The sequence below is a fragment of the Cyphomyrmex costatus genome, unplaced genomic scaffold (assembly GCF_001594065.2).
Source record: "Cyphomyrmex costatus isolate MS0001 unplaced genomic scaffold, Ccosl1.0 scaffold125, whole genome shotgun sequence".
Lineage (NCBI taxonomy): Eukaryota > Metazoa > Arthropoda > Insecta > Hymenoptera > Formicidae > Cyphomyrmex > Cyphomyrmex costatus.
In genome coordinates, this window is record NW_017275229.1 from 564,161 (window position 1) to 578,778 (window position 14,618).

The window sequence follows — 14,618 nt, forward strand, 5'->3', positions numbered from 1 at the left end:
TGCTCCGATGGAACTTATGAAACTTGCTTGCCGTACTTTCGGTAAATGCAGGTATCTCCTCCCCTTCGTATCCTTGAATACCAAAGTTGATATTTCTACGATATCGAAGAAGAACCGAAACCTGTACGCTCAGGAAAAATCTATTTCCTACAGATCGAAATATTTGTTTCAATTCAAATGTAATTTCGCTTTGTCATATTTGTGTTGAATTGTACTTGAAAGAACAATTTCAACGATATTAAACTGTTATACGTGTACGGCGCGTAAAAAAACGTTTTTAAATTAAAAGGAAACGAATTTTGTGTAATTATGAAAAAAACTAATTTTTCCAATTAAAAAATGCGGTATCGAATTCATAATACGTGTATCAATATATTCGAGGATGAAATGTGTTTTAAAAGCATTATTTTGTTCGATGCATATAACGTTGTTCCGTTTTATCGGCTATTATGAAGTATACGCCCAGCTTTATGGCATAAAATTTGTAAGAGATAAAATAGGGATATATTTCAATGGCCACCGCGATCGATATTGCTCCGCATCAACTTGCAATTTTCCAAACAAAGCGTACATAATTTATGCTTATATTAATTTTAATAAATAAATATGGAGAAACTCGCGTTTATATAAGAGAACATTATTTTCTAACTTTAAGATTTGCGATATGATCAGACGCGAATTTTGCAATCACGCATTACACAACGCAACACTGCAGAGGATCATTACATTTTAAGTAACGAATTCATGTACGACGCAGACAAGATAAAAATCGTCGTAGTTATACGCATGCCCCTACAGTGAGCTTAAAAAGAAATTAATTACAAGCTCCCTCGTAATCCTCGAAAATAAAGCAAGCTGGAATCAGGCGGTGACAATGTATACATACACTACATATACAGTTCCCTTTAAAAACGCCTCTTAGTAAACCCTAAAACGCTTGATAGCATTCACCTATTCTCAACAGCAAAAATCTGCGAGTTTATTATCTTTAATATATCGCAAAAATAGAGAAAAACTTTTTTCATAAATTGTTCATATTTTTTTATATGTATATGAAGAAGTTAATCTTGTTTTTATACTGTATATTTTGTATTTTTAACAGAAATTCTTTCGATCGAATTAACTGTGAATCTGATAGGATTAAAATAGCCAGCTATATAAACGAGTTATACTTCTAAATGTACGAGTGGAAATTAGTTTAAGCTCTCTGACGAGAGCTTAAACGTTAGAAACTGCGTTGAGCCGAAAGACCGAGGAATATTGTCCACGTACATGTACCTACACTAACAGTTCGGGCATTCGAAAAGTTCGATCCACGACAGTAGTTATGTCGCGCGATATCTCTAACGTGCGGGTGAAAGCAAGAGTTCCGCGGGATTGGTTAATTTCGACCACGGATTACTGCAGTCAAAACTTTGGTTATATACACGCGAAGTTCGGAGCCTCGTTAACCGGAATATATTACGGAGAAAGGCACGAACCTCCCGTCTTTCGAAACGTGGAAAAATACTCTTGCATTTTACGCGCTTTCTGATTGAAAATTGTACTTTTTCGCGCGCGCGGTGTTATTACCGTTTTTTAATCGACTCGAACGAACGAGATCGCCACGCCAGATAGATTATTTATTATGCGATCGAGATAGTTGCACGTGAAATACGATTTATGCGCATCTGACGTGACCAGTTACGTGAGCGCGTAAGCGGTACACCCGCGAAAAGAAAGTGTGTTGCACACGTGAACGCTTAATTGCCACGAGTATAAGCGGTATAATCGCGCAAGCCCGCGAATATATGTAGTGTTTGCCCGACCTCACATTATGCCGTGGCAATGAATCAATACTATGAGACAGTTCTCGGATGATAGGTAGCATTGCCATATATTTCACGCCATGTATTTAGGCCAACGATTACGTATTTACAAGAGGAAAAGCTTAGTTCCTATATAAATTACTGGTATATGTACGTTTCGCATAGCTAAGAGTTAAGCAAATAAACAAAATCTCACAAACTCAATCAAGAATCCATTATTTATGAAAGCGAATGCTTCCAATTTAACTTAGTTTATCTGTTAGGTAACTTCGATACACCTTAGCTGGACATCCTTAGTACGTACTATTTCCTAATTTGGAAGGAAGCCCGAGAGAGCAAAGTTTACATCGTCGTCGTAGGTATGTACCGCACGACACGCGCCAAAAGAACAGAGAACTTATCGAAGAGAGTCTTCTTTCCTTGCTTTCCTTTCACACCAAGTTTTCTAATTTGCGCCCGCTCGAGGAAAACTTAGCGAGCGACTATTTGAAATCAGTGCCAAACGTTGTTTAGCATACTTTCGCGGTTGCGTTTCACTTGCGTCGCTCATCTATCGAAAGGAGGGAATTGCAATGTGTATGTACGAACGTCAATCGCGTTGCATAATGACACTCGTGCGATCTAGTAGTGTCCGGCAAACAAGACAAATGCAAACAGCCGGGTATCATGGATGTCAAATTGAGCAAGTGTTCATTGCATAGACGCGACGCGACGCGACAACGCAACTGCTAACGTGTGTCACCATTACTCTTTTCTAATTCCCGTCTCCGCCGTGTCCCTTGCGGCATTCGTTATCGTAATGCATGCCGACTTTTGCCATAAATGTTATGTAAATTGCATAACTCCCGGTCAGCTGAAAACTCACTGCGCCTAATAAGAACGAGACATTTGCCGCTATCGCGGCAAAAGCGGCAAATGTCTTATGTATAGCGTAATAAATTGCACGCGATCTCGGACATGCGATCCCCAATGCTTTACGTTTTCATGTTCGAGCTGCATTTTGAAGAAATGCATATTTCATTGATTCAACGCGATTATCTTAACCGCATCCTTTTCATATTACGCATGTAAATGAAACGTTGTCAGACGAAGCGATTATTGACCTGTCATATTCACATATATAATGCTATTAATGTTCATTCATAAATATCTGCTTTTATTCATCATTTTATCGACATGAAATTACAAGAGTAATAAAATACCATAAGTTATCATTATACACGATTAATCTCAAATTAAGTTAAGTAAGAAGATAACTCAAGTATATACAAATATAAATTGACGGCAGATTATACTAAATTCTTGTTCAGAAATTACATGCTATTACATACGATGGTAAATTTCTTCTCAAACATACCATACGCTAGATTCATAATCATTAGACTATCGACCGGTGCAGAACTATTACGCCATATTACAATATTACGTACATGTAGTATTATTCATTGCGTAAGGACGGTGCAGTGGTACTGTTTAAATAGCCGTTGGCATTACGCAGCTAATTGTGAGTCACACCGATTAAACGCATGATACAGGAAAGCAAAACTTTTTCTCAACGGCATATAACGTTGTTAACCATTTACCTACCGGGACACGCGTATTGCATAATTCGTATTAGATTATAAAGCATCCGATTGAACGCCGATTGCCGAATACATATGCACATGCTGTCGAGAGCAGTGACAAAAAAAAAAACTGGCGTGCGATGTAAGTAATTCCGGGTAGTCAATTTTCTGCATCGGTCCATATTGCAGTATTACATCAGTCAGTGTTGCAACAACAACGTTACTTCGTGTATACTGGCGCAAGAATGTCGGCCGCAGAATTCGAAGCAATTAAAAAATGCTACATACGTTGCATGAAATTCATTATTCAGATGGACGATCTTTCTATAAATTCAGACAATATAATTCAACGTCGTGTTCACATGTTTTCGTGAAGCAAATTATGATAAAATTGAGTTACGTCTTATTTAATTTATGCAAGTACGATAATAAGATCAACGCGTTCAAGACGAAAGCGACTCGGTTAGTTTACAACACTGACGATTATTAACACACAGGATATCGCTTCTAAGAAGATTACATTGCTGATGAAAGTTCCAACATACTGGGACATCGTTTGAGCCCGATGATGCCTCGATATGCTCTACTTGCAGCTATTTACCATTATTGCAGAACAACGCGCCGGGTTTGTGTCCTTGCACGTAATGCATAATAACGATGAAGTTAACGAGACTGACGACACAAGATTGTCCGCATGTTGTCGAGAAATTGCACGGTGTTCAACCTCCAAGGAGAGTTACAATCTAATCGCCCGATTCAGCGACTCATACGGCCTGTCTTAAAAAGTTAATCCGCGTAGAAAGACTAGTTTTCGCAAATTTGGTCACGAAAAGTATGGCGCGGTTTCCAAATAAACGTTTTGTTTTTCGACTCGTTTCGAAACGAGTTACGAGCGATCTGAATCGTATGAATAAAAGTGCATCGAATCTCTCGGATTTGCGGATAAATCGAGCTGCGCTGATGCATTACGAAGATATTAGTCGAGCGTTTAAACGACGAACGTCGATTTGCATTTATTATTGAACAGTGAAATATCTACGAAGCATTTTTACCGACGAGAGAGACAAAATGAAAAATTCGCGTAGTTTCCTAAGTGCGGCTTGAGACAACGCGGATAAATCAAACGTGATAAACAAGGCTCCTCGCAGCGACACGACATGCGCGTTAAGTTATTACAGCTTTAAATTATCACTAAATCGATGGTTGCTTTACCTCGCGATAGTCTCTCTAATCCGTAATGTTGGAGTATAAATCGTAAAATTACATTAAATAATTACCGCATTAATACAACGTTAATCAAGGATGAAATATTTAATAAAGTAGTACAGTGCGTTAAACGATATATAATTTCAGTTTCTCCTCATTTAATTAAAAAATACATAAAGCCTTTGTTATAATATTGTAAAAATTTATTCCGGTAAACACGAGTTTAACATAAAAGAAAAAATTGAAAGCAATTTTAAAATATAGATAAAAACTTTAGTGTACGATCTTTCAATGATAAAATATAGAAGCGAAATAAAAATACCAGTGATTAAATGTGCAATTCACGATGTACATACAATATGGAGAAGTCAGAATAATATATTGCGAGCCGAATTTCTAGATTGCCGAAAATTCAGTTTACTGAGTTGAAATGAGGAGGAAACGGAAGGTGGGTCGTAAATAATTCTTTTGATAGCAGTATGTCACAACTCTCAGCATGTAATTCTTCAAAAATCGCTCCAGATTACACCGACTATATATCGTATTGCATCCACGAACTATACGAGCTACACGTGCTGTTATGTGCAGTCTCTTAAATTTTAATAAACAATTCGATAAATGCTTCGAACGTTTATACAATATTTGTTGTTCATAGGGTAGACCGGGGACAAAAGTAACACGGGACAATAGTAACATCGTCAATATTTCTCAAACTATAACAGATATATGTATGTGACCGCGTGATAAAATTCTATAAACAGTTAGGCATTGAATCATTCATTACATGCTGATTTTCGTGGAACGTGCACGAGTGCAGAAGCAGAAATTACTTTTTTCATGCATCAAGTAACTTTTATTGCGTGCACAAAATTCAAAATATTTTTTTTTCTTTATAACAAAAGTATAATATATTATCTTAATATGTTTTAATGATTATCTGTGTTGATGTTTTTCACATTTGAGTTGATTTTTATCTAGGTTTTTATTTAAAAAATTTAATATGAATCATAAAATATCAGTAGGGGACAATAGTAACTTCGATGCCTGGGATCAGTTGTAACGTTACAATTGTCCCCGAACTTACTGATTTAATTTTAGTAGTGTAAAAAATATATACATATATATGTATATATATGTATATTATATATATATATATAATAATATATATTGTATAATAAAATATAATAATATGTAATAATATATTATATATATAATATATATGTATAATAAACTCTTTGTATATATAAGTATGAACATTTATTACATTATTATTACATGTATTTAGGTACTTATTGCAGATATTGCATTATACTTAAATAATAAAATTTAATGCAAATAAATATATATATATTAATATATATTTATTTGTATAAATTTTATTATTTAAGTATAGGGGACTATGTACGCAGTATACAAAATTCACACATAATTATAATAAGCATTGTGATCCAGCTATGACCGTCATTGGCTTCTTTCTTCTTCTTGTTGATGTTTATCATTTGTGATCTTAAAAAGATTCTAATATTATGTAATAATAATGTAATAAATGTTCATAATTATATATACAAAGAGTTTTTTATTAATAAAACCAATAAAATAATCATTATTTTATTTATAAATAGTGTGGTACAATTGTTCCTCTCTACTGTTACAATCGTCCCAGGGGTTGGGACGATTGTAACAAAATTCCTCATAGTCTTTAAACAAACAAACTTTTTTTCTAGTTATATTGAAAAATTGAATAAAAAAAAATGTGTAGCTAAATAAATTCTACATCTAAAGGTATATTCGTTTTTAATGTAAATGTCATATTTCAATTGTTATAACACTTCAAAGTCAAAATGTTACTTTTGTCCCCGGTCTACCCTACACATGTCGAAGATAATATTTACACAAAGCGGTTTGTTGCATAGTGCAAACAAGACGATGAAAAAGTTTATTTCGAACACAAATTTAAACATGATCTAAAAACTTACCTCTACTAATTAAGTTTTAAATATTTTTTTCATGTAGGCGCGAGAAAGTTTATCGTTTTCAAGTCTTTTATTCTATCGCCTCTTGACTATTATTAATCGAACGAATTAAATTCTATAATAATGATTGGAAATACGGAAATAAAAACGCTAGATTATTCCCTGACGGAACTAGAAAGAAATCGCTCAGTTAAACAGCTGACCCTCAGGAGAACGACGTATTGTTTGGTGTACCGGCGACGACGCGGCGGCGGCGCAGCGTGCAATTATGCACCGCCCGACCGTGCATCGTGCGCACTTGCACGCATGTGTGGACCTATTACGTAAGATTATAGAAAGCCCCCGGTACACGTGAAAGTGTTCGCGCTATCGTCTGCATTCCAGCAGAATGCGGGCCTCGGCAGATGCAAATCATGTCCTGAAGTGAATCCGGGATCAATCGTAGTATTCGAAAACGTTATTAATGATCATACAATTTAAGTTTTTCCTGTCGATTGAGCATATGTAGGTTCAGCCGTTACTGAGATCTGATCATCTCGACCCCGAAAAATTCTCAGTTTCGCGTAAAGGAGACACGGCAGTGTCGCGCGCTTGGCTTAGCGCCGAGACTGCACTACCGTGTCTCCAGATTCACAATATCCTCCCTCGTCAAATTTTAATCGACAAGGTAGTTCATCGATTGACGGTATATTACTAAAAGATATTATCACGAGCTTCCGCTGTCCTTAATTTATTGAAATACATACGACCTCATGCACGTGAACGTATGCTTCACGAGTATATTGTAACCTTGCGATAAGCGCGTAACACTTTCGACATACATTGTCATCGTGTATGCAATTGCGACAGTAAATGTTGCCACCGCGAAGTGACAAACGAGGAAACGGAAAGAGGGCGAGGAAACGAGAGCAAATCAAATGAGAGTTTAATTAATAGTGAACGCCAAACCAGATGTATAATAGCGAGTTAAATATGCTGAACTACAGACTCAGCAGAATCGATATGTATATGTATGCAGCACAGCAACCATCAAGATTTGAAATAAAACATAATTACTAACTAGTTGTAAAAGAAAGTCGTCCTGTTCATTTATTTTTAACAACTTTGTATACAGACAAAAGTTTCGAGACGACTATCGAAGATCTGCAATGTATTCTATTGTGCGTTCAACATTCTACTCGAGAAAAGGAGGAAAAGATTCTTTTAGTAGATAAAAGTTATAAACGGCGATGGTAAGCAAAGGATTAAATCAGAGCAGCGAAAATGCTAAGTATATAAGAAAGATGAAAGAAAAAGGGGAAGAAAAAGAGAAGAAGTGCTACGTAAAAAAGATCGCAACGAAACTTCGTTTGTGAAACTTTTATTTCTTCGCGTTCAGATCGCCTCTACTTATTCTTTTTCTTTGTCGAAATTCGCGCATAGTAGCGTGTTAAAATGGGTCGGTTCTACAAAAAAAAAGGAGAGGAAAAAGAAAAAAAAAAGCCTGTTGCCATTCTATTTCCCGTGGAGAGCCACATTTAAGCTGTGCACAAATGTGCTACGGGAAAGAGAAAGAAATCCACAAAGCTCTCCTCCCGTACTCGGAATGTTCCGACAAGAATAATAATTTAAAGCCGACAAGGAGATATAAAGCGGAAGTTCCTTCGGCCGTTAGCCCCGAAAATAAGTGCGCGGTCCGAAACTGCGAAATTCATTGTCCGAATGGCTTTATTCCACCAAATCCCGTCCGCGATTTCGCGATAGTCGATGATTCAAAAATATACAAATCAGATATCCTATAAAATAACTTTTTTGATTTTACATAATAAGATATATATGTATTAAATATAAATACGATTAGAAATTTTATATATATATATATAAATAAATTCATAATAGAAATTCGAATACATAAAAATTCAAAGAAGATGATATAGAAGAACTATATGTTGTTTATACTTTCAAAGAATGTTTATTCATTCGATATTTTAACGTTAATGTACAATATTAACCAATAGATTTTGTATAAAAATTAATAATTCTTCGTAAATATATATCGATCAGTTAAGTGAAAATCGGTTCATAAATGTCTATAAATTTATAAAATATGAGCGCGTTATTAAATTCTCGTATAATTAGTCTGCACAGGATGTCTATCAATTATAAATTCCAATTGTGCGCTAATCTTCCATGCGAAAATTCGATATCACGTTCAACATAGTTCAATAATGAAGCACGAGTGTCAATTTTTCATCAGCGAAACTGTTAGATTCATCGTGATTAATCAAATCAACGAAAAAACTTCTCACGGATGTAATTTAGAAATTGCATTGAGTTGAAAAAAACATTGAATTAAATAAATTTTATATTAAAAAATATGTATATGTATTGTATAATATTATTGCAAGAAGGCAATTAATTAAATATGCGCATATTTGATTCGTTCCTTTTACACGGAATAAATCCAAAATATACATATTCATCTGAAAGTATGAATATTACAAAGTGTTATATATAATGTAAATTCGTCCTCCCTTCTCTTTCTTTCTCTCTTTTGTTTCAATTCACCGTATTCAATAATGAATAGACGTGAAAAACACATATCTATGTGCCTCTCATCGTAATTAAGACAGAGGATTATTAATTCCAGAAAAGAGAGATTAAATTGGGAAACGACCGTGGAAAATCGGCACCGAGTAATTTTCCGAATTTAATTTCCCAGAACATTAAGCTCTTCGACTCCTGCGACTATACAGTCAGTAGGTACCCTGTCCAACCGGAAATTGAAAAAGTTAACGTGTTATATATGTACAGCGTACTCTCGTGATATTTGATTATTAAATTGCGCAGATTTGTACTACTAGCCTTCTCGTTCTCTCGAGTTAAGCGACATGCGAATTGATTTGCGAAATTTCTGACCGTGTAACATGTAAGCCTTAACACCGTATAAGCACATCCCTCTACGATACAATGCATGTACGCTGAATGCTGAAGTTATAGTATTGTTAGCGACGAACAAAAGCAATACATAGCTATACGACACCTTGCGTCTTTACTTTGTGAGACTGGTGTAAAACCGTGACGCGCCTCTGAAGACAGTGAGTTTCTATTGTCGACGGTCCATTTAATCTTTTAGTCCACTCGTGATACATACACAACAATATTTTGTTATAGTGTTAAGTTTGTCCGCGTGTTTGACTTTGTGATAATTATATTGAGAGTTTTTAAGCAAAACTTTTAAAAAGACAAAAACTAAGATGTTTTTTTTATTGTGTGTCTACAATCGCGCAATTGTAGTAAAAAATAAGGGAAATGAAAACATATTATTATACTAAATAACATGTCTTATTATTATTACGGTTTCGCATTTACCTTTCACGCGATGTAGTAAAAAATAAGGGAAATGAAAACATATTATTATACTAAATAACATGTCTTATTATTATTATAGATTTACTCACGACAAATTATACTATCATTTCAGAGCCATTGGCGGCACGATATTGTTCCTGATGATCTGCGCGATCGTGTACGAATACAGATCGCTTCCTCTTATGAGGGATACCGAGTTTTCGAGCGTATCGAATAACAATGACAAAACCAACGACTTTATAGACAAGAATCTGAATCAAGACCGCAGGATCTCGATAGGACAGGAAAACGATCAGGAACTAATCGAAAAAGGAACAAAACATTCGCAAAAAGAGAATCCCATTCAACGGAAGAATTGCAACAAAGGTTAATGACGTATATCTATATCTTTGTCGGCACATTCTCTTGCCTCAGATATACTTAAAAACAATTGTTCAACACAGTGTTGTCGTCACTTTTTCAGGATTCTGGCTGAAATTCTTACTCGCGTTCAGCCCTATCGTCAATGGAAGTAAGATCATTAGCACCGAGCCTGCGGCCAAAGATAGTCTCACTTGTCTCCACGGTCTTCGCGTGTTCTCCTTGGGATGGGTCATCATGGTGCACACATACATTCAGGTCTTCTCTATCGCTGGTAATTCTGTGAGAGTTGCAAAACCTCTTTCCGAAATGAACAAACCTATGGCAAGAAAGTTTATAGACGCATAAAACGAGAAGATAACGTAGAAAATTGTCGTCTCATTAACAACGTTTCAAACTAATTTGATTGCTCTACTTTCTATGTATAAAAGTAGCGCTTGATGCAACTGATAGGCATTATGATGTAATGGGATGTATCGAGTTTCCTGATCGATGATAATCGAACCTCTCTTCCCCGCTTTATACGTGTATACTTTCACCGACAATTTCGCGATTAAGTGTTTCCTCATTACGCTTTGCAGAGAACAAGACATTACGGACGGTCACAGAAAGGAATTTCATGTTCCAGACCGTCAGTAACGCGACATTTTCCGTGGATACTTTCTTCTTTATTAGGTAACGAACAATAAACGTTTATCGCAATAGAGCAGAAATTAATTTGTAACGATTTTGTCGACAGTGGTTTGCTGGTGACTATACTTTTCTACCGATCCCTAGGCAATCTTAATATCGAAAAGGGCAACTTTTTGAAGACAAGCTTCACCAAATTCATTATCATGATCTTGTATCGATTCGTCAGGTATATATATATATATATATATATATATATGTATAATTCCTCGTTGGAAAATTTTTCTTTCAATTACTCGAATAAACTGTCGATAATACAGTTTCTTATTTTTAACCTATCTTATGTTCCATATAGATTGACGCCAGCTTATCTTTTTGTATTGGGAATGAATGAGATTGCTATGAAACAAGCTCAAGCGAGGACAGTCTTTTCGCCAATTGTTATTGATCATCTGACCTGTGAAAAGTATTGGTGGCGAAACGCGCTATATTTAAACTCGCTATATCCGCGTACGGAAATGGTAAGATGATTTATGTTCTGCTTATCCTAATGCGCTTTCTTTTTTCTCGTTACTATGTACTTCGCGCGAAGTAAAGCTTTTAACGAAATACGAAACTTCTTACATGCATTTATTTTATAATAACGTTCGCTCCAAATACATATACATATATATAATATAGAGGTAAGTATATTTAAAAAATAAAAAACACTAACCTCTCGTAAAAAAAAGCATTAGACGTCGTTAACGGAATGTACATAACGTACGTATTAAAAAACAAGATTCAGCAGTTATTTTAACGTTGCTTTCAAAACTTATCTTAAGTACTTGATGATACAATAAATATGGAGTAACGAAGAATATTGCATAATACACGATTATGTAAAAAAAACGAGTTAACAACTTACTTTCGATGATAGGTAGAAAAGCCATAAAGATCGGTTTTTGCGTCAAAGCGATACTTAATGCATCGCCTTTCCCGCGCGTGAATTTTCCTCCGTGTCCTAGTTCTCTTAACTTTCGCAATCCCGTCGCGATGCAATCTGCTTGGCAATTGATTCGCACATATTACATTAATAACTTTCTAGTGCATGCTGTGGAGCTGGTATATGGCAAACGACACGCAGTTCTACGTCCTTGGGATACTTCTTCTTTTGCTCTCTGTGAAATATTTCAAGACCGCGGTCACTATCGTTTCGCTGTTGATCGTCTCTTCGTGGTTCACTACGTTCTCGATAGCCTACAGCAACGATTACATAGCCAGGTAATGTCTTGAACTCCCGATCAATATTACACGTATCATTCGTCTCTCTACACACATTTCGCGTTTTCTCTTTCGATCTACTACTGACACAATTAACTTGTACTAAGTTAACTACGTATAAAAAAATATATATAATGATTATTAATTTACTTAGATATCATTAATATTAATGCACTAATCATTAATATTAATGATTAATTTTTTGAAGAAATTTTCCTCTAAAAAATATTATTGATATAGGAATGAGCTTATTATTTAAAATGAAATTCGTTGAAATTATTTATAAAAATCGTCAGGGTATAACCATCGTTCGTGGAAAATCTTAATTATACCAACGAGAGAGAAATATGTTCAAAGTAACAAAGGCTTTTCACAGCATTCAATGAAACACAACAATTGGAATACAGTCTCTTACAATGTCCGTATGACTTGCTCTCCCATCCGCGAATAAAGTACCTCGATCTTTTTATATTCTGAACTGGGTGAATACGGAACGGGTGAATACGCAGGAACAATGCAATAAGCCAGGTATCTGTCGAAGCATCGCTTGTAATTGGAAGCAGGCTTTCATTTCAGACAGCTTCATGGCGCACGTGCCTATTATAGCGCGCTATCGACATTGTACTTTGCATTATTCCTCCCCCCCGTTCGACACGGCAATTTCGTCGCGCGATATTGCGTATATACGCTTAATTCTTTTATCACACTCTTCACACAGGATTCAAGAGCCGTTTGCTCTATTTGACGAACTCTACGATAAACCCTGGCTGAGAGCGGGTCCGTATTTCATCGGCACGATCAGTGGTTATATCCTCTTCAAAACGAAGTGCCAGCTAAAGCTACCTATGGTGAGCATTTCGAAACACTGTTCTTAGCTATTCTCAGGTTAATCATTCAGTCAATCGGTCAGTGATATTCGCGTACGCCTCGTTGCGCAATAATGATGCGATAATGCGGATTTATTGAACAATTGCAAAATCCGTATTACGAAGGATACGAACAATGTAATTATTGTAATTAAAAATAATTGGCCAGAACACAAAACGATAATTATCTTTATACGTGTAATTTATATTGCAATTATTTTTAAGTACCACAAATACAACGAGAATTGCTAAACGTATTATTTGTCCACACGGCGAGATTTTCTTTTTTTTAGCGTAAAATGTTTTCTATTCTATTAACTGAATCTCAATTCCACAGGGAGTAGAACTAATTGGCTGGATACTGTCTGTGGGCATCATGTTCTCGGTAGTATACGGATTGTATCCCGGAAATTTGACGGTGATGGTAAGCTCCGTATATGCTGCCTTGGGACACACCGCGTGGGCGATGGCCGTGGCTTTTATCGTGATCCAATGTTGTACAGGGTCGGCACGAATGATCGACAGTTTGCTTTCGCTTAGGCTAATGTATCCTCTCTCGAGACTCACATATTGTGCCTATCTCGTGCATCCTGTTATCATGATGGTCACGACTACACAGATGGACGGACCGCTGCATCTCTACAATGGGATTGTGGTAAAATAAAAAGAATACTTTCTGAATATAAAGTTTCTATTGCGATATCGCTACATGATATCTGTATATAAAATAAACCGCCATTCCATATCTACATTCCATATGATACTTTATTCAGAAAAATAAATAACATCAAATAGAAATCTTGCTTATTCGTTATCGCGACAAATAATTTTAAAAAGAAAACCGAAAGTATCACCAATTCTTATATTTTTTATCACTTTTAAATTGAAAACTTTTAATTATTTTATAACATAAAATATATTTCAACGATAGTAGTTATTAATATACAAATAAATACTCTTTTACAAATTACATTAAAGTATTACTGTTTTCTCTTTTAAGAAATAGAATATTATATTACTTTGTCTCTCCAATTTAATTTTCTTATATACTATAGAAAAAATTTAATAAATTTTAATAAATATTTCTTCGAATAGTCCCAGTGGAATATTCATATTAAACGTAAACGCATATTTATTAAATCCAAGAACAATTAGATTGATTCAAGTATCATTTTTTTTATTATATTTATTTATCTAAATATTTATTTATCGTAAGTAAATATTCCGCTAGAACTATTCAAAGAAATATTTGTTAAAATTTAACAAATTTTTTTCTCAGTGTATAGAAAAAATCTTGTTTTGAACACAATAAAGAAACAGGGCAACGGGCCATAAATTCGTTAAAATATTAAACTAACGGTAAATAAAGACTGTCATTTGTATTCAAATATAAAATAAATTCAATAATAATTAAAAATTAAAAACAAAAATTAAACACAAACGTTTCGACCTCTGTTAGGTCATCTTGTTTTGGTTATACTTATAACATTTTACATGACAGATCTTATCTTTCTACACATTTTGAAAATTTCTAAAAACTCTTATGTAAAATAAATTGCATGAAATAGTATAGTTCATTCTATTCTCAATATAAGA

At 34.9% G+C, this 14,618-nt stretch overlaps 1 protein-coding gene across 1 annotated transcript in view; it reads left to right on the forward strand.

Annotated features, from left to right (window-relative positions):
- The window catches only part of LOC108782399 (nose resistant to fluoxetine protein 6), a 39,606-nt gene that overhangs the window by 24,829 nt on the left and 159 nt on the right, over positions 1 to 14,618 (forward strand). Inside the window, exons 4-11 of the mRNA XM_018550677.1 lie at positions 10,016 to 10,269; positions 10,367 to 10,537; positions 10,845 to 10,938; positions 11,003 to 11,122; positions 11,249 to 11,414; positions 11,981 to 12,156; positions 12,875 to 13,004; positions 13,360 to 13,677. Coding sequence (XP_018406179.1) covers positions 10,016 to 10,269; positions 10,367 to 10,537; positions 10,845 to 10,938; positions 11,003 to 11,122; positions 11,249 to 11,414; positions 11,981 to 12,156; positions 12,875 to 13,004; positions 13,360 to 13,677 — 1,429 coding nt within the window. The remainder of the gene's footprint in view (positions 1 to 10,015; positions 10,270 to 10,366; positions 10,538 to 10,844; positions 10,939 to 11,002; positions 11,123 to 11,248; positions 11,415 to 11,980; positions 12,157 to 12,874; positions 13,005 to 13,359; positions 13,678 to 14,618) is intronic.